Genomic DNA, 21,751 nt, shown 5'->3' on the forward strand with positions numbered 1-21,751 from the left:
TTGGCTTAGATGATTTTATTTTTTTTTTATTCTAACATGAGACAGAATCGTTCTTGTTCTGAATGCAACAAGACATAAATGATTCTTCTTTATTCAGAGTTCAGGCACTGTTCCATGAAGGATTGCTGATTAAAAAAAAAAAAAAAAAGGCAGTATTTCCACTGTCTTGTAGGGAAACCTAAAATCATCTGTAGTTTAATACATCCACTTGTATAATACAGAGATTGCTGGAGACCACAAACAGACTATTTTGAGAACATGCAAGTGTATACACAATTGCACAGTCTAAATCCCCATGGACCCAGTTTGTCCAGTTTGGACCGAGTCTGAACTCCCCAGGTGTGTTTCCCATTGCATCCAAAGGGCTGGATGTAGACAAGGGTTGCACCCAAATATGTGTCAGGACTTGAACAAGACAGAGGACCAAGGCAAGATAAGGTCAGAGAAATGAGAAATTAAACATAAGGAGTTCTAAAAGAGGAAGAGAGGCTCTGCAAGTGTTTTGGACACTTAATAACTTTCAAAAGATCAAAACGCAGTTCTAGCTCTCTGCAAAGGATTTTGGAACAGCGTGTAGATGGAAGGATGGATAGACAACCCTCCTGAAAATCTGGGCTGTATTTAGAAAGAGTTGCCACTTAGGATTCTGTGTCAAAAAGGAGCCCAGAGTTTGGTGATCATTCATCCCCCGAGAAATTTTTCACTTTATGAGTATAGTGTTGTGTGGACAGGAGAGAAAACAGTAATTCTAAAGAACTTTACCACCTCTCAGACTTATTTTGAACGCATTTAGTGGCCACTGTCATGGACAAAACCATGTTCATTAAGAACCATGTTCTAAGCAAATTTCAAGTCTTAAGACTTTACAGGGGGAAGAAACTCAAGAGATCTTCAAATGTATAATCATTTAATTATCTAAGTAGATCTGCAAGTGATGACATAATATCATAATACAGAGTAAAATCAAAGTTCTTTGGCTCTGTCCTTTCAAGAACAGATGAACTACAGTTGCAAATTTGGTGCTTATTTTAAAAAAATAGAATAGAAAAGCAGAATGGATCAGATTATTTAACACTCTCTAGCAAGCCCACAATTTTTTTTTTTACAATAACTCTTATAAAATATTGGTAGTGGTGAAAGACCCCTGCTCCATCTGAAACTTGGAAATCTCAAGTCACTCACATACTGAGAGCTGTCAATCAAAAGAGCATCTGACGACTTTCTTTATGCTGTACATTTAGCACAGCATTGTTCTAGGACTACTGTGACTCCTCTTTGACTTTTCAGTGCTCTTAATCATTGTCTGCCATGACCCTACTGATAGTAGCATTAAAAGACAGGGCAAGAATTACTGAAAACACTCTACCTGGAACACTAGAAGGGGCAACGTAGTCTAGTTTTCCTCATGCAATGGCTTAGATACTCTCATCAATTTTACAATTCCCTGAAGATTATTCTAATGACAGAATACTATAATTATTCTTGAAAAAGTTTTGATTTTAGAGGACCTGGTCAAGCAGCTTGCTTTAAGCTCATTACTGCATGTGAACATGATAAAACATGAGCCAGAAGTGTGCCCTTGCAGCAAAGTAGGCTATTGGTATCCTGGGCTAGATTAGGCAAAGTATTGCCAGCAGGCCTGAGGGAGGTGATCCTTCCACTCTCCTCGGCACTGGTGTGGCCACACTTGGAGTGTTGTGTCCAGATCTGTGCTCCTCAGTATGAGACAAGGACCCACTGGAGAGTCCAGAAAAAGACCTTGAAGCTAATGAAGAAAACTGGAGCAACCCTCCTATGAAGAAAGGCTGCTGGAGCTGTGACTGTTCAGTTTGGACAAGAGAAAGCTCAGAGGCATTTCATCAGTTTATATAAATACCTGAAGGGAGAGTGCAAAGATGGTGGAGCCAGGCTCCCTTTGGTGGTGCCCAGTTAACAGGACTAGAGGCAATGAGTACAAACTGAAACCCAAGATGTTTCCTCTGAACATCAGGAAACATGTCCTTAGGGTGACCGCACTTGCCCAGAGAGGTTGTAGAGTCTCCAGCCTTGGAGATGTCTAGAAGTCAGCTGGATATGCTCCTGGGCAAAATAGCTCTAGATGACCCTGCTTGAGCAGAGGGGCTGTACCAAACAACGTCCAGAGTTTCCTTCCAACCTCAGTCATTCTGTGACCTCTTGTATGTGCTATTATCAAGTTGAGCTCACAACTGATCACCAGTCATCTGTATCTTTGTACCTGTCAGGCTGTCCCTGAAAGTCAAGGTTATCCTAAGGAACACAGAGTAAGAAGCATGTATGATGCTAACAGACTTCCATGATAAGCTACTAACTCTCCTACAAGAAACAGGACTTCGAAAGCACTGCTGTTTCTATTGTAGACTTCCTTCCCCACAACTGTACGCATATATACTCCTATATCTGTATGTATATACATGTGCACACACATACTAAAATTTTATGCATAATTTCATATCTGTAACTTTTATAATCTATTATTCTAACTACATATCTGTACCTATGGATAGAAAAATAAGGAAGCTTTTCCTAAGGTTACACAGCCAATTTATTCTTGGGCAAGGCAGAGAACTGAAAACAGGCTTTCCAGAGCCTTCATCACACAATATCCTTGAATTAATGTTATTAAAATTCCAAGTGACAGGTTGTACTTTGAATTTAAACACCTCACCCCAGCATTCATGACTAGAACTAGGTATGGTGAATGTCATTGAATGTCATTGAACCTGCTGCTGTTATTCATACCACGCTGCAGCCATGCCAGCTTCAAAAATGAAAGTGCTAACTGGAGGAAAGTATTACGGGGCCTGAAGTTCAGATTGCAACATGGAAAGCTTCCTGTTCTGATTGCTGCTTCTGGGTTCCAGGTTCTTGAGCGTGGGCTCTTTTCTGCAGGCGTGGTGGCAGAAAGAGTGGGAGTGTGGTAGCTGCTGGTTGTGGCTTTCTGGTTTATGCTGGATTTTTCACCCCTGTATTTCACTGATCTTCTTCTACAAATAGGCTAAGATAAGGTAATCATGTATTGTATTATTAGATTAATTAGATTATTAGCTAAAGTAATTACACATTGTGCTTATGATATCTTATGTTACATTAAACTCTTATTTATTGATCTCATCCCTAAATTGTATGTGTTACTCTTTCCCTCACTTTTAAGTTGGAGGAGGAGGCCGTTTACCCTTGTGCTAATCTGTTACAGTCATAGAACTGCAGGTCAAACTGACATCCCTTTGAAAATTCAGCTTTTTATGGAAAACAAACAAATAAAAAAAGTTGATGGCTATTGACAAAATGTTGTAGTCTGCCTTGTTACTATTCATGATTAAGGAAAGTAAATATTGCCTGAGGTCTAATGAGAATTCTAATGCAATAAAGTCAAGTGTGAAAGGTGCAATCAATAAGTGATGATGCAACGGTATTCGTTTGTAGTTTTGTTATTGTTTAGTTCATGGTATTTGGTGATGCTTGAAAATCAAGTGTTAAGAAATTAGTGTTACAAGGATTAACATTCAGATTTTATTTCAGATGTTATGTTTCTACAGTCACTACATTCAGAACACTAATTAGCATCTGATTTCTTTTCCTACTAGTTAAGGACTGCAAATCAAAGAATTATAGAACAAAAATACTATGGAAATGAACATCAACATTATCCATGAACATTCACAAATTAAAACCCATTATATGTCCATGGCTAATTTTACACTGCAGGAGAAAATACTGCAATGAAGAACTGCATTTTCCTCATTTTTGTGTTGGCGATTGCCTCAAAGTATACCAAGTTTATGAAGAAAGTGTCTGTTCAAATGTATAGCAGATCTCAGAGTCCAAGCTGGAACATTTACGTTTTGCATATGGCAGGGCTATTGACCATGGATTCAGTTTTGGATTTACTACAAGTCTTGGATATAAAGAAGTATAGTGCCCTATGAAAAAGACAGGGACTAAATCTCAGTTGCTCAGTAATTTCCCCAGAGAAACCAATTTCTTCTAGTCCTTCACCAGACAGACTAATTTCTCTCTGTTTGGGCTCAACTGGGTTGGCAGGCGCATAGACATTGGTCTTTCACTGTGTCATAGCACGGAATACCGGTACCTTGTGTCAGATACTTAAGGGACAATTTCTGTCCCTCTCCCTTCTCCGCAGGCATGTTGTGCAAGCGACAAGTTGTGTTGGCACATCATGTAGCCTGAAGAATAGTTAAACTTATGTTTGACTATTATTTGGAACTCTGTATCTTCTGAATAAACCACATAAAAATTGGGCTGTGTAAACATCAGTGGATCTTCACTGAGCATGTTCATAATGAACATCTCCATGCTTCCAAATATTCTGCTTTATTAATTCCCATGGCACTTCATCTTTAGATTACAGACCAAGACTTAAGACATGGATCAAAATCAGGGGCCGATTCTGTTCTAAAATATATTGCCAAGTCAGCTAGGAGTATTTGGCACAAATCCTATCCAAAATGCAATTAAAGATCAAACCAGACATCTCTCAAAACTGCTGTTGATTGTGTATAGTGAAAGATCCCATGCATTTCATAAGATCCCATGCATTTCTGCAGTCCTCACACATTGTTAAAAGCAATAATTATTATGAAACGTTACTTACGTTGCTCATAATGTGACTGCTTTATAAATTCATTAAGTAAAGGTATCTAAGCTTAACATTCATATTCAACATTATGGAAGGGAAAAAAAAAAATCCCTTCACATCAAATAACCCATCCAGGCCAAGAAGGTGTTCTAATCCATGCAAAAAATTATTTTCTTACAAGTAGTTTCAATGGAATTAGGAAGGCATTAGCTGTGATAGTGTAAAAAAGAATGAAGCATCTGTTTTGTACCATGATTCTTGTTATCAAAATGCATTTTTTGCAGTGCCATGGATATGATTCAACTCTTTCAGTCACGTGAGATCTCTTGACCTACTGCAAATATGACTGCATACTAATAATACGTTTATGTTTTGGCAAGTTATTTGTTTACTTTTATTTAGACACAGGCAAGTAAGAAACCTAGTTCTGCACGAATAAAGTATAATAAGGCCTGAACATGTACGCAACTAAATGAAAAATAATTACGGAAAATAAAACATGACATTTCTAATCAGCTCCCTAATAAAGTCTAAAAATATAAGAAATCCTATTTGATTAACCAGACAGAACTGCTCTTTCACTTAAGGGATAGCTGGGTAGTTATTCAAACCTGTACAAGACTGGATTGTCAAGTGTAATAATAATACAGAGTATCTCAGGATAATGAGACAGATCTTAAGGCCATTAACAGTGGATCTTATCATGATACCAGCCAAAGTTTCCCAAGAAAGAGAGAGAATATTTGAAAGAAACTTGGAGAGAACTAGTTTGAACCTGCACATTTGAACAGCTTAGTACTGTCTCATAGTTTCCATTCTTTTCCAGAGAGAAAGGTGCCTATCATGTAAGACTGTGAAATCAGTCAGGCTTTACAGACTGAAATCCCTGAGGGCAGAAATTAGAATGAAAAATAATTTGAAAATTGAGTCCCATCGCAATCTGTACAGTTTCCGTTAAGATTCTATCCTAGTGAGGATTTAGGTCTAGTTAGACACCTAGTCGTATTCTTTCCTGATTCTTCCTCTCTCAGTGAAAACAACCAAACCCAACATACACTTTCTCTGACTTTAGGTTTGACAAGAGGAATTACAACTTCAGAGGAAAGGGCTTTTAAGATTGGAACTAGAGAAAGAGATTATCTTTCTGAATGAAGTCCTGCTTATGAGACTTCTGTATATGCATTATCTGTATATGCTTCATTATCTTACATTTGTTTGTTTTTAACTGCTACAGGAACAGGAATAGCTGATGGTCACAAAGAAGCTAGCTAATCCCTGGGAAAACAGTTGTCATCTTGCATGTTATACAGCACAGCATAGCTAATGTGTCAGCAGTTGACATGGATTAAAAATATTGCTTGTTTCAGTATCTTCCTTATGAGCCTCTCCCAGGTACAAAGGTTTCCAAATACCAGACCAGAGCTAGGTTTGGCGTGCTTGGCGTACTCCAGTGAGGAACTCTCCTCCTCACCTTAATGAACACCTCCTCAGCTGAATGCATTTGGTGATGCTTGAACAATCAGACCAGACTAGGTTTCACAGCAGTTTAAGCAAGAATTCTGACCAAGACTTTGCAAATCAAATATTAAAACACTGATTAAATATTTTACAATCTTTTTACTTAGGCTTTGATTTGAATTTTACTTCATCTGCTAGCCAGAGATATGGTGAAGGTTAATTGATGAAGGCAGAGTAAATAACAGCTGATGCTGCTGGCCCTATGTATGCAAGGCATTTAAGAGTATTCCTAACCTCAAGTGTGCAGTCACTGACGAGCTCATTTGTCTCACTAGGTTAGTGTCACTAGGGCTCAGATATGTGATCAAATTACGGCTGTGAAAGTGGTTTAAGCTTATGTGTTTTTCTTTGTATTGTGTATTTGCACATGTCTCAAATGACACCAAGTAATCCTTTAAATTGTGTTAATTTGATCATGTATCTGAGTATCCAGTGCAGTAAATTGGGATAGGTGGCTATGAAAAGTGGAGATGATGCCTTTTAGAAGACAAATTGCTTCCATGGAGAAGAAAGACATATAGCTGAACAACTACAGCTCAGTCTACCAGGATTAGACTATAAATCTCTTCCCTTTCTCCTTGTATAAGATCAAGGGTTTGTAACTTCTCCTCCTGACCTACAGATTGCTTTTGTGAATTTGGATTCTTTTTAAAGGGGGAGAATTGAAAAAAGTCTTACAAAGCAATTGTTGGCCAATTCGGGGCTATCTGACTGGGCTGGTCAAATCCACCTAGATGTAAAAAAAAAATTTAGAAGCTCACCCTCCAGCAAGTGTTTTTACTGTATTTGGGGCTTTGTGATGAAAATTTAAAAGCAGTCCAAATATTTGGCTTTAGAAAAGTACTGCTGAGCTTGTCTGAACTCCTTTTCAAGAAATATTTAGTAAGGATTTGCACATAGCAAAGTGCAATTTACGTAATGAGCAGGAAGAGTTATTGGACTAATCATTTTTAATGGAGATTCCTTGTCTTTAACACAGAGCTACACAACAGAACTTAATAGCTTGTGGCAAGTAAATAATTTACACATGGATTGTGTCTGAATACAAATGCATACATAAAATATCACAGACTTAATGAAGCCTTTGGGGTGCTTTTTTAAAAATCAATTTAATTGATTCTGCTGATAGGTCTGCATTTATATTTTTGTAAGCCACATTTCTCTATACCTGTGCATGTAGCACACTGATGATTTTTAAGGGAGGCAGGGAAAACTCTGCACATGAAATCAGAAGCTAAGTACACAGAGAGTAGGTATTTTTGAAGTGTCTTGGGTAAGACACTTGGAAATAACACTTGAATGCGACTCAACGGTGTGGCTCATTTAGAAGCTACTTATCAGAAAAGGCCAGCCTCTCAGGAATGCTCATGACTATTCAGGATGTTTTGCAGCATTTGAGCCCAATGAAGCTGGTAATGAAGAGTTTTTCCCTTAATGTTGAACATTTTGGGGTATTCAGCTTCAGTCAGCAGGGTTGTTTTTTATTGGCTTGGGCTTCCACTAGAGTGGGGAGAAGACAATGGCTGGAGAAGTTTAGTGTTGTGACAAAAGCACAACTGAAACTAGAAGGAAAGTGGTTGGATGGAAACATAAATGTTTCAAAAGGAGAGGGACAGGATGATGGCTGCTTTACCACTGGAAGCGCCAGCTTGTCTGGCAGGCCAGAAAGCTGTTCTTCACTACTAAGTATGCCCCACAGCTCACCCTCCTTCTTTCTAACACAGCAGTTCTTGTTGCCATTAACTTGTAAAAGTTATGCATTAAAGGAATATGCAAAGACAGACTCTGGAGCTGGGCTGGTGAGCCCGAGGAGAGCAGCAGGGAGGCCCAGGGGTCACTGACGTCCTTGGCCCCACCGCCTGCCCCTGCCTGCATGCCCCATAGAACCGCGCCGGCCCGCCTTACCTTTGGGGTGCCAGGGATCCGTGAACTCGTACTTCCCCACGCCAATCGTCCGCAGCATCTGCACCCCGTTGGTGTTATCCGGGGCACCTCCCGTGCTGGGGGGCAGCGAGTTGGCTGTCTGCCCATTGGTAGTTGGCGCGCTACTGGGCAGGGCAGCTGAGGGCAGGGTTGGCGGCGGTGGCGGCAGCATGGGGCAGGCCAGGTGACCATTGCCCACTGCTCCAGGGCCTGGGTGGGCCACAGGGCCCACGCTGCTCATGGAGGACATGCTGAGGGGCTGGCTGTTGGTGTACAAGGGCTGGTTCTGGAGGTTGACCACCATGTTGCTGAGGGGCTGGGAGGGCTGCGGCTGGAGCTGGTAGTGGGTCGGCATCAGTGGGAGCTGGGGGGTGACGTGCGGAGGGAGGGAGGGTGTGACGCCGATGACGGGCGCCTGGACGTTTGCGGCTGGGCTGAAGGTGGGCGGCTGTGTCATCCCATAGGAGTGCGTGATCAGGGCGGGCTGGCTGCCTGCCGCCACTGTGGTGACCCAAGGCGCTGCACCTGCGGCATGAAGGAAGGCTGGCAATGGTGGCGGGCTTGGCACAGGGGAGACCAAAACAAAAATAAGCCACCCTAGAATTTCCCTCCTGCACTCGCACCCTTCTCCTTCATGGTATCTAATGCGGTTCAGGGTCTGGAACCCTTCCCAATTGGCAAGCGTGTAAAATCGCTACAGTGACAAAGCGCAATTGTTAAAATACTCATCAGGTGACATGTGGCATGTTTGCAGTTTTACGTATTTTGCACTTTATGCAGCTTAAGCGCAGGCTTCCAAGAAAATTAACCTCTTTCCCCACCGTGCTTTCATGGCTCCCTGACAAACACTCTGTGTGTATAATAATGGTGCTCCAGCCACTACAAAGAGATTGTAATTAGGTGTCTGGCATAGTAGCACAATGTATGATATGTGTCTGGAAGCTGGAAATCATTTCAGGTAGTTCTGGACATAAAAGAGGTCTTAAAGTATTACAGAATTCCTTTTCCTCTGGTGAAGGCGGAGAAGGAGAAAAAACCCTGCACCTACTCTAATGAACTTGCAGGCATTTTAATCCATTTATATTAGCCCCAGCACAGAAGAAACTCGAGGAGTCTTTACAATGAGAGAAAACCCAGCTAAAGAATAAAGAAAGCACACACAATGAAGTCTAATTTATGGAAGTAAATGGAGATAGTGCACTGAATTCACTTTGAATGATTTTCCCTTGTAGAATTACAAATAAGATTAGAAACATACCTGGGTTTTCATTCTCCCTCATCTGCTTAGATGGAGGCTCATCAGTGTCCCAGGGCGTGGACTGATTGATGGGTGTCTGTCCCCACCTGACGCTCGTTGCAAGTCCTTGAGGCTGATTTTCAGTCTTGGAAATGCAAGGTGTCTACCAAAGAGAGAGAAAAATACCAAATAAGAATGTTTAGACTATTGGGAATCATTACTGTTCCTCATAGCTAGTAGCTTGCTTGTTTGTTTGTTACCGTCCAAGAGGATATCCTAAGGTCTTTAAATACCATTTTCCTCCAGGCTTGCATGACATGCCTGGAAAACACAATATATTTTAAAAAATACATTTTGAAATGTATAAATCCACCTTTATAAAAAAAAAAAATCCATAGCAAAATGGTATTTTCAGAAAAAAAGCTGCTTCTTTTGCCTTGAAAATAAAAAAAAAACCCACAATGAAACCACAGATAACCGTTCAGTCACAGCTTCTGTTTGCACAAACTCTTCCAAAAATGGTGAGCTTTCCTTAGCAGAAGGCAGAACAAGAGAGACTTATTTACAACTGTAGGACAAATTACTGTGGAACACTAAAAAAGAAGTCTTATTATTTACTGTCTGTCAACCCTTAAAATTGAATGGCAATAAAAAAAAAAGGCAGCATAAAAGTCATTGGCCGCTAAAGTGGGTATGTTGGCAGTTCTTCAGAGATGTTAAAAAAACTGTAAAGTAGGGGAAGGACTGGGACTGAATAATCATCAAAGGAGATACGATCTGAAAGAGTTTTCTTGATAAAGAAACTATCACATGGATTTAAATGCTAAGCCAGCACCAACCCTGCAATTTTAGGGGATCTTCCCATACAACCAAGTCCTTACTGAGGAAAAGCCTGTGGAAAAAAAAGGTGCTGTAACAGGTCTCATTTATTTAACTCTGCAGCATATTTCATTGCTCAAGATTAAAAGTGGTTTTGTTTTGTTTTTACTGGTGTCAGAACCTCTAAACCAAGAAAACGGAACCAGCTGCCTGTTGCTGAATGAGCATTGAGGACTGAAGCCATAAAGGAGACCAGTCTGAGTGATTGCTTGTTTGCCTTACATCTGGGAAGTAATCTAGCTGAGATGAGGTATAGTGGCTCCATAAATGCCCTGGGTCATGTAGTACCAATGAAATCTCTGTCAACACCAGCACCCTTTTTCACCATCAACCATACTTCAGTCACCCCATGCAAAGAAGTCATTAGCAGACTCATTTATGCCCTCTGCAAATACACACACACACACACCCCCTTCCCATGCCCATCAGTCATTTCTTGCATCTTTAAATCCGTTGGAGGTGCCTGCTTACTCCTACCCTCCATTTAACCCACTAACATACCTGCTAGCTCTTCTGACCTGCTCACTCCTTCACTTAAATGCCTCTGACACCTCCTATCACCCACTTCTTTTTCCACCTGAGCTTCATCACCCTTGAGCTCTGGGAGTTAGGAGTCCTGGGTGCAGATCTTGATGCAAGAGTGGGTTTTTGCTGTGTAGTTTATTTTGCTTCAAGAAGGCTCAATAACTTCCTATTCAATAGGAATAACTTCCCCACTAGAAATGCTATACTTAGTTAAATGCAGATGATCACAGGGAAATGTGATCTCTTTTTTATGGAATCTCGACGTTGAAATTTTCAGCTTGTGCCCCAAATATTATTAATTCTTTTATTTCAAAATGCATAAATTTATTCTTTTCCATGGACTTGCAGTTTTGTTTTGTTTTTTTTTTTTTTTTGGTATTGTAGTGTTTTTTTGTATGTTTGCTTTTTAAATTTTACTTCTCCACATTTCCTTCTGCCCCCTCCATTTCAACTACTTCTACAACTTTTGCTACTGAATAGGCAAAAAGAGCGGACATACAGACAAGCAAGAACTCTAGGATTCATTCTGTTGCATTCATGGCAAAGAAAGACCAGGAGGGGAAGATATAAATCCCAGTTTTGAACTGCTTTCTATTAATAAATTCTTGAGAAAAGGCTTAATGTGAATACCTTTAGATTTTTTCATTGTACAAGGTGTTAAAAATGAGTTACCTGCCACACCAGGTCATTGACAATGGAGGATAAAATGCTGTTGGTGGTTTACCAGTTCATGATAACAGTATCCCTTTGGATCTAGCTAAACTGTTTAACAGTGGCCAAAGCATTTTGCAGTAGAATAGGAGAAAAAGAAACCACCACCAGCATTCTCTATCTATAAATCAGTTAAGATACCTCCCCCAGGAACACTGTGGTAAATGCAACACAGGAACCTGGGCATTTTTATGAATCATCAAACACAGACAGGAGGATTCACAACTCAAATCATGCCCCACACATTCCACACGTGGCATCTGTGTTTCTTTGTTGTATGAACTGGGTCTTATAAGTGGGTTTGAAATAAACACCTCCCATTATTGCGTGGTATTGTCAAGAAGTGCAGCATCTTGTGTAACTTTGTTACTTCCCCAAGCTGCTTTAAAACAGTGTTGATCTAAATTAAGAAAATAATATTCATGCACCTTAAATAAAATAGAACCACACACATGCTAGAACTTTAAAAGAACCCTTATGTTCTGTACAGCAAAGGTAAGAAAGGGAGTATGTGACACAGCTCTCCCAAACCCTACAAAAATCTGGTTGCCTATTTTGCAACTGAAAACTTGCTTTCCAAAAAACTAGAGCATCAGATCAGACACATTAGAAACTGGTGGAGTTAGCATCCAAATATAGATCTAAATTCCATACTTTGAGCCTTAATAAAGATGAAGGAGGCTTGCAGGTTTGCTGCCAACAAATACTTCTCCTCCTCTTCCACATAATGTAATTTTTTCCACCTTTTTTTTTAACATAAATATGCTCACAAACTCTGCTTCTCAGAGGCTCAGTGGGTTTAAATGAACAAGTCCAGCACACTGCTTTCAAACTTTACTCCTGAGCTTGTATTCATTTGATCAGAAAAAGCTAGACATTAGAATGAAGTCACAAAATCACATAATCATATCAGTTGGAAAAGACCTCTCAGATCATGAAGTCCAACCATTATCCAACTCTAACCAATCTGATGCTAAACCATGTGCCTTAGCACCACATCTCTATGTCTTTTAAACACGTTCAGGGACGGGGACTCAAACCACCTCCTTGGGGAGCCTATTCCAGTGTTTGATAACCCCTTCCAATATCCAATATGAACCTTCCCTGGTGAAACTTGAGGGCACTTCCTCTCATCCTAGCACTTGCTACGAGGGAGAAAGGACCAACACCCACCTCACTATAATCTCCCTTCAGGGAGCTGTAGAGACTGAAAAGGTCTCCCTGCAGCCCCCTTTTCTTCAGATTATACAACCCTATTTCCCTCTACTGATCTTTAGAAGACCTGTTCTCCAGATTCATCACCCATTTCATTGCCCTTCTCTGAACCCACTCCAGAACCTCAATGCTTTTCTTGTAGCGAGGGCCCCAAAACCAAACTCAGTATTCAAGGTGTGGCCTCACCAGTGCTGGGTACAGGGGCACAATCACTTCCCTGGTCCTACTGGCCATGCTGTTGTTGATACAGGCCAGGATGCTGTTGGACTTCTCGGTCTCCTGGGCACACTGCTGGCTCATATTCAGCCAATTGTTGATTAAAATACCCAGGTCTTTCTCTACATATCACACACTCTGAAACAAATCACAACAGACATTCTTGAAAGACTTCAGACAATAATGGTGGTGGAAACAGAAAAACAGCTCATTTTTTTCTTTCCTTTTATATATATATATATATATATATATACATACTTTTGCACTCTGATCTAATTTCTGCACTATTTTTCTTAATACATAAAGGGTTACATTACAAGTGTTACATGCCTCTGATCCAATTGCAGCAACTACCCATCTGCGTATCTGGAAAGCAAAATGATTTCCAGCGCTCTCAAACAAAGGAACTTTCTGTCCATGCACTCGGGCACATGACAGCACTCTATTTGATGCTTTTAATGTACAACACAAATGACCAAAAAATGGTCTGTATTATGCTAGTTGTGTAGGGGAATAGATGTGTTCCATTAGTGATCTGCAGACTTCACAGAAACTAATTGTACTATGTTACACTTTTATCTTTCGCTTTCATGTCAGATGCTTGTTTGAATTAAACACGAAACACATGAAAAAAAGAAATGCATTACAAAATCTACTGGGTATACATTTTAAAATGCTGCCAAATGTCTATTTGCATGAAAAGACAAGAAGGTTTCTAAAAGGTCTGTTGAAGCTTGGCTAGTCAACAGCAGCATAGGCTATTTAATTGCCTGAAATTCATGGCAGACTACAAAGATTACTAAATTAATAATCGGCATCTTTGTAGCACCCCTAAAACATTCAGTCTGTGCTCTTTGTCATGGATAGAGTACCCCAAATACAAATCTGAGGATTTTTTTCCTCTTTTGTTTGAAATGGACATTAAGAACAAATAAAATTTTTGATGGAACCTTGCATTTCACCTCATGCCTGCCACTTTGAACTCCAGCAGTGAGCAATTTCCCACTTTTAAGGAAATTAACAGCAATGCAGATGTACAGGCAGAATGAAGCATGATGGAACAATTTCAGAATTACATGAGACTAATACAGACAAGTTGCCAGGTTGTCGATTTTTTGTAGCTCAAACAGTCATAAACCATGGCCCATAGGCAATAGTAATTGGTGTACAGCTGGTCCACTGAACCTTATTAAATTAAAACATTAAAGAGCTTCAGATTCATGGGGCTTTTCAGAATATCCACAAGAAAGTTCACAAGTTCACAGCAATCACTTGGTGCTAAATATTGGGAATTAGTGATTCAATGTGTATTGCATCAATTTACATGGCTACTACTAAGTGTTCAGGAGGGATAGCTACAACTAAGTCTGCCTTTATGTCCAATAGTTTGCAAATCTTTTATGAAATAAGATTTAAACCTTTTTTTGCATCAATGGAAACAAAACCTACTGCAGTTCTACCAGCATTACAGAGCATGTCAATGGAATTAAAAAAAAAAAAACAAAAACACCCCAACACGACAACAACAAAAATCTGACCACAAAAATTCCAACATAATTTTCCTCAGGCTCAGCACCACCAAACACTTCCTGGGAGGTCCTTATAAACACATCTGAGCAATTTCCCCAAAGTCTTGTAAAACTGCTGACATATATCCTTCCATGGCTCAAAGTGCTAAGACCTACTCAAACAGTTTCATGAGCAAAAAAGAAAGAACTAATCTGAATAAAGGGATCCTATTTGTGGTTCCCAGCAACCAAAATTATTTTCCTAAGGCCTTCATTTAAAGTGATGGATGAGAAGTAGTGATTCTCTGTTCCAATTATCCAAAAGAGATTGGGAATGGCAGCTTAATACTAACATAATGTATCCAATATGCAACCCACTCTATTTTCTCTCTCCATTGAAAATAAAAAGGCTAAGACACATGCATGCATAAAAGCAAACATTCCCTCCCACGAATTCAGATTTTATGGCCTGTCATAGGTAAAAGCAACTTCAATTTAATGAGGGAACTCCTTTTAAAGCTGTTAGCTCTGCCTCGCTTTAACGGGTAATGACTGGTGGCCCTGACTAGTTTTTAAGCCTGAACGTGTCTCGTGCTCTAAAAAGCTTAGTGGTCTCTGCACCAAAGAGTTTATGGTCTAATTTGCCATTCATACTCCTAAATATTGCATGAAACAGGTATTATTTGTGTGAATGAGGCATGCATATAAAATCTGAACCACAGAGGGACAGATCTCCAATTGGGATAAATTCTTCTTGAGACAAGATCCCAAGCATATTTCTGATTCTGTGGCCAAAGAAGCTATTAAGGATCAACGCAGAGCTTTTAAAGATGCAGTGATGACAGCAATATCTCCTAGCACTGGCTGTTGGGCAGGGCTACAGAAATGAGACTATTGTTTTAAGAGATGGATGTACTGTAATGTATTAAAAACCTAAGGGATATGGACAGGCCAGCATGCAAGAGCAACAGAATGAGCTGTCCTGCAGTAAAACCTCATTCAAGAACTTGCTCATGGGTGGAGAGAACTCATCAACCTTACAGTTCTCATCACCGGGCAATTCTGGGCTGACACAGAGTTGTTTTTCTCTTTCCACAGCTAATGTGGGAGCAGCGAGAAAGAGAGTAATACAGTTAACTCAGAGGAACAATGTTACTACCCTGCATAAAAGACAAAAGAAGTCTTAGTTCCCTCTCAAGTGGAGAGAATAATTCAATACTGGTATCTTAAACACCATCCAGCGACAAGCCACCAGCCAGTGTGAGCTCTGGAGCACTGAGGTATAACCTTCAGGCAAGACACATGGCTTAGCAGCGGGACACAGCCTGCACTGATTCCTGTTTTACAGAGGATTTAAACACAATCCCTCTTGTGAGCTTAATGACACAAGCTTGGAGAAACCCAGGAGTGCAGTGGGGCCCATGTCTCATACAAGCACAACTCAACAGCCCACACCCAGTCCCCATCCCAGATTCATGCATAGAGGAGCTTCTCACCACCCAGTTCCAAGAAGGCAGATGCATAAGCGTGTCAAGCTTCTTGTCCCTTCCAGCATCACCCCCATCTTTCTTAGACTGAGTCTCTTTGCCATCCCTTTTACATCTGTGCCTTGGTTACCCTTCTAAATAAGACAGCCAAATCCCCAAGCTCTGACAATGCAATGGAAGTTAACTCCTTCCTAGGAATGGGTCAACTGTTCCTGTTTCATTGATCCTCTCTAAGGCTCACTCTCCACATTGGCAACAGGTCTGGGGAGGAAAAAGAAGGAATGAGGTTATGGAAAAGGAGAGAGAAAGATGAGACAGAAGAAGGTGGTGATTTGACCAGAGCTGGTATTTACGTCTTTTTGGTTGCTGTACTGCCCAGGACATTCACCGCTCTCACACCAGTGCTCCAGTTAGGTGCTCAGAAGTAGCTGGGAATGAATGAGGGACCATGGAATGATAAGAAGCGCTTCATAAATGGCACTTTGTATTCTCTCTTGGCAAATTTCACCAGCAGAGGCTCAGGTACTCACCCAGCTGCCTTCGTTTCTCAGCGAGAACATCAGGGAACGGAGCTGAGGTATCGAACCAAGGTCCCGGCTGCGACACTTGCTGCTCCAGGACACCAGGGACATCAGCGCACGACACTGGGTTCGAGCACAGAAGCCCCACTTTAGCCTGAGCAGAACCTCCTCTGCTAAGACGGTTGGCATGCAGATCAAACCCAAATCAGAGCAAAGCTACGAATGTAAAATCATCTCACAATGGAGGGGAAAACGCGCAACATCAGGAACATCACGGCAGCACGTACTACAGAGAACATGCACTATGCAACGCAAGAGGGCTCACAGAGATCCTGCAGGCATCCCATGGCAGAAGCAGATAAACCCAGTTCATCATAAGTGCTTTTTGTCAGAGAGCAAAAGAAAATATGGGTAATAATGGAATAAGTGCTTGTCAGACCAGAATCCCAAGGGCGTACAAAGGATGTAATCCTTGTGTACTGACAAAGCTACTCATGAATGACCTAATGGCGGACTGCTTGAAAACTAAACATTTATCTTGAAGGCAGATGCTGGCCATTGAATAGGTTCAGAAGTCACTCCATATGGCATTTTTGTTCCAAATTTCCCATAGATTTATTTTAATTATCCAAACAGGACTCTGAATTTAATTCTGGATCAGGGAATAAAGCAGTAAAAATACAGGAATATTTATAAAGTAAAAGCTGTGTCACCTTAGAGTCCAATCCCAATATTAAACCACGTCTATAAAAGCTCCCCTTTGTTGTATTGGATGCCAACATTTTACATTCAAGCCCCCTGAATTCAGTGCTTCAATTGTAGTACACACTCTGTGGCAAGAAAGTGCATGTTCTCTGCCTACACAGCAGGCACATAAAAAGAAAGAAAAAAAAAATAAAACCAGGATAAGCCTGTGAGTGTTGAACAGTGTTGCATGATATTACTGATTTATTAACTTGGCTTGATCAATAAAGCCATCATCAAGGGCACATTTAGTTTGCACATAAATTTCACTTTCTAATAGGCACTTTTGTGTGCTCACTTTAGTTTCCATAATCTGACCCACGCCTTGGGAAGCTTTCTTTTAAGAGAGAACAGAGAATTCTTTTTCTAAAAAAGGGATCAAAGTATACTTGATCATGTCTCAAACATGAAACAGCATGCTTACCTTTAACAGCAAAAAGAAAAATAAGACCATAGGTCCATATTTATCACTGCCTTAAGTTCATCAGTGTCAACTGAGTTATTAAATCGTGGCTGAATTTGGCTCACAACAATTGAAAAATTTCAACTTTGAGAGTCTTCCATCAGTAAGATGCTAATTTAATGCATAATTTAAACTCCATTGTCCCTTAACTCAGCATTTGTAAATAATTAAAAAAAGAACTAAAAATCCTTTTACATTTATAAAGCTGCCCCCCATCCTCTACTGCAAAACAACAAAGCCTTTTCAATCAAGAATTTATTTATTCTTTAAATCTGAAAGTAAATGCCATATAAGAGATGAGGAGAAACTGATTTACAAAATAAAGCAATTAGCTCTGGGATATGTACATTAAGACTAATAAATTTCACATCATGTTTTAAAGGAGTGGAGGAGGAATCCCAGATATATTAGACTTTATTCAAATTCTACTGAAATGTTCAATTAAGAGCATCTTATGAAGGTAAATTATGCAGTCACTAAAATTAAGATGTGAAAAACAGGATTAGAGCACTGCATCTCTCAAAAAGGCTATACACTTTAATAATCCATGCCTTTTCCTACACACAAGATAATATCTAAAACCTGGCTATTCCCTGCAATTGCTCCAGTCTTGTTAACTATTTGGGTTGTGCAGCAGAAACATAAATGTATTCCACAGTAAAAAGTACTCAAATAATATACTGCTTTCCCCTTTAATCCAAAACTGTGTATCTCAATGACTCATTAATTAATTTTTTTCTGTGCAGAGAAATGAAAATGCATTTTAAGACCCAAACAAATGTGTGCAAAAACGGCTCAAACCCTTCAATCTCCCAGTTGGTTCTCAAAAGAAGCTAAACATTCACCAAGCTGTTCCAACCAGACATGACTGGCATATCCTTTTTGGGAATGAGGTCTCAGGATACAACCCTGCTTCTATTTGCATTCACAGATTTAATAATGCAAAATGTTCAATGCAGGATTAGGCAGTTGGTGGGGTGTAATTTAATCTGATTTACAGTAGCGTGCTAATATATTTTTTTTTCTGGACACACAGACAGTGTTTTCTCCATTTTTTTTTCTGCTCTGTAGACTTTACATCAAAGCATTCCTAGTCATTTTGTTTCTGTAACTCTGTGTTATCGGTTGGAAGCCACCCAGTTCTCCTGCTTTCTTTCAGCAGAACTGATTCGTGGACTAGCATGAACACTTCATCTGCCTCAACCATCCTTCTAAAAGATTTATGGCAAACACATTGGATACCAAGCTATAAATCTAGGAAATGGCTATTAGACATACTTTGCTGTCCACAGCCACACAATTTAAAGTAAAACAGATAATGGTATAGCTGTGGCTAGCATTAAGAGTATGCCTGCCAAAATCATGCTACATTGCAACCTGTTTCTTCCTGGTATGGCACTCCGATTTTTGGGGTGTCAGTCAGATGAACCTTCAATATTACTCCGTTTGTGGCCACCTGTGATGCTAAATAGTCCATAATCCAAGGATAAATCAGTGCAGCTAAGAAAAAGCTCTACTTACATTTCCTTCAACAACAAATTGCTTTATGTTCCTTTGCTTTTTATTTCTTTAAGATGAAAGTTTGGGCCATTAGACTCTCTAAGAAAACAAAATTCAGCAAGAGTGGGCAGTTTGGTCAAAGACTGTGCCTTTGATTATCTTCCCTTATGTATCTTTCAAAGAAATTTTATGCTACCAAAGACATAAAACCTCCTACTGTCTTTACTTCCAAGAAGTTAACCCAAAGTAAGCCACTCTAAAATTAAGAAATTTCAGGGTGACAAGGAGAGAGAGGGGGGTTATTGTGAGTCCTAAATAACACAGGCTGGTTCTTTAAGCCACCTAGGGATGGACAAGCTAAAATTAAATGACCTTTGGTAGGGATACCTCAACTACAACAGCAAGTCATTATCTGATCTTCCTAATTCTTCTCCTCTGCTGTTGCAGGTCATGGCCTATCAGAAGCTACTCCTTCTGTCAGGACAGGTGCAGGGCAGACAGTGCCCTTGTAGCCGTGTCCCCCTCCCCCTTTCCCTGCTCCCCCCCCCCCCCCCCAAAGTTGAACTGCCAGGAAGACCAGCCTGAGGTCTTTGCAGGTAATACCTGTTAAGAGGCAGCGTGTCCCTTGCTGAACTTGCTGAACTTGCTGTGGCTTTCAGGAGAGGCGAAGGGAGCCTTTATCTATTCTTTGTGCAACCATCACCTCCAGAAGACAATCAGAGTCTTGCTATGCCGTAATAAGGCTTCAATTAGAGCACAAATCTACCAGTGCAGACAAAAATGGCCAACTTTGGTCATAAGTATTGATCAGTGACAGAAGAGTCAAGATAGGATATTTCCTTTCTACACAACAAATACAGATAAATATCTTTGATGCAAATCCAAAATCTCCTTTCTTACCCACAGCACAGTTTCTAGAGTAACCACTAACTTCAGACAAGTACTGATTGTACACCAGACTATCCAGACTTATTAGAACAAAGCACAAAATTGCTGATTCTGTGTCAAATTCAAATGTAAATTACATGCTGATTCCCTTAAACCCATTGATTCATTAAGGAAGTTGTCACTAAGCAATACACTCCACACAACCCCTATCCAACACTCCTGCCTCAGAAATGGTCACAGATTTTGTCAGATTAAGATGCTTTGAGAGGACATATAAAGTTGGACTACATGACTGTTGTAGGTCCCTTCCAACTGAACTACTCCTATTCATTCTATTCTATTCTACTCTGTTCTATTCTGTTCTATTCTATTTATTAAATACACAGAAGTATGTATCTATGTACATATGTATCTCTCTCTCCTTTTAATACTGAAATGTGGATGCCATTAAAATGTTAATCTCTGCTCTCTTGCAGAACCCCAAACTCCATGTAGCAAGGAGGAAGTAAAAGCTAACAAACTAGCTGAGGATCCGCTTTTGTAATGCTGCATTTGATTAATTATGTGATTTATTTTCAACGACTGGTTCAATCAATCCTGATCAAATTAACAAAGACAATGACCAGACTAAACCACAATACAAATGCTTTGGTTCCAGGGGACCCAATCAAATGAGACAGGGTTAAATTAACCAGTGATCGGATCAAGCAGAAGTTGCTCTGTGAAGTCAGAAATGCATAGGTACTTTGAGCCATTTGCTGTCATTGTATGTTGCCATTTCCAGTTCTTCCTAGAGCTCCCAATAAATTTTAAACAAAACAAAACTGTTTTTCCTTGGTATCACAAGGTAATGTGGAAATAATAATAAATTATTACTATATTTGACAGTATCTGGGGCTCTGCCATAGTAGGCATCCTGTAAAGAAAGAATACACTCTCATACACATCTCTTCCCCTGTCAGTCTGTACCTGGAGGAGTTTGTACCTGGAGGAGTTCACCGTCTATGTGCATGACACAGAGATCAAAAGGTGACAGAATAGCAGGATACAATCAAAAAGACGGAAAAACCCATTTAATTCTAGCATGTTAGCAAAGCATAAGATGAAAAAGCTACTGTTCAACGAGGAGCATTAATGAAAGTTGCCAGTGATACAGCTGGAAATGTCATTCTTACCTGAAAATCAAAGTAAATACAAGTATCACAGGAAAAGTACTTCCATTTGCTGTGTACTGACCTAAACCTTGACCAGGCAACAAGGTCCTACAGCAATGAACAGAGAGGGACCTTCAAATGCTGAGCTCGCACTGGTTCAGCTGGACCCATTAGTAACCAGCTGCAAAGGGGCTTTGTGTCCATAACTAGGCAAAAGGAAGGCTGGCAACAGCAGAAGCCAGTTCATTTGGACATAAATGGGAAAACCTGAGAGTTAGAGAGTGAAACCAAATTCAATTCCTGCCCCTTTCCGTTTTTTTTCCACTAAGGAAATAACTTAAACATTGAGGGATGTGGAACAGTATTCGCTAAGGACTTTTAATAAGGCCGATTTAGGGTGCTGGCAGGCAGCCCTGCTTGCAAATCCTGGCCCCACATGTTACAGTAGGATGAGGACAAATGCTGGCCTTCTGACATGTCCCTTAGATGGGCAGTGGTCCTCAGTAACACAGGGCAGAGGAAAGCTACACAGCCACCAGTAATGCTGCACACATTAGGAGCTAAAGTGGAAGGTGTGCCTGTAATCTGAAAAAAGGCCAAAGCACATGTCAACAGGACAGATCCAAATCAGCTGTCCCACTCCT

General features: G+C 40.3%; 1 protein-coding gene across 1 annotated transcript in view; it reads right to left on the bottom strand.

Annotated features, from left to right (window-relative positions):
• Positions 1-21,751, bottom strand: part of KLHL29 (kelch like family member 29) — a 247,113-nt gene that overhangs the window by 128,795 nt on the left and 96,567 nt on the right. Inside the window, exons 2-3 of the mRNA XM_054383715.1 lie at positions 9,318-9,459; positions 8,042-8,584 (exon numbers count right to left, since the gene is read on the bottom strand). Coding sequence (XP_054239690.1) covers positions 8,042-8,584; positions 9,318-9,459 — 685 coding nt within the window. The remainder of the gene's footprint in view (positions 1-8,041; positions 8,585-9,317; positions 9,460-21,751) is intronic.

The sequence above is a fragment of the Indicator indicator genome, chromosome 9 (assembly GCF_027791375.1).
Source record: "Indicator indicator isolate 239-I01 chromosome 9, UM_Iind_1.1, whole genome shotgun sequence".
NCBI lineage: Eukaryota > Metazoa > Chordata > Aves > Piciformes > Indicatoridae > Indicator > Indicator indicator.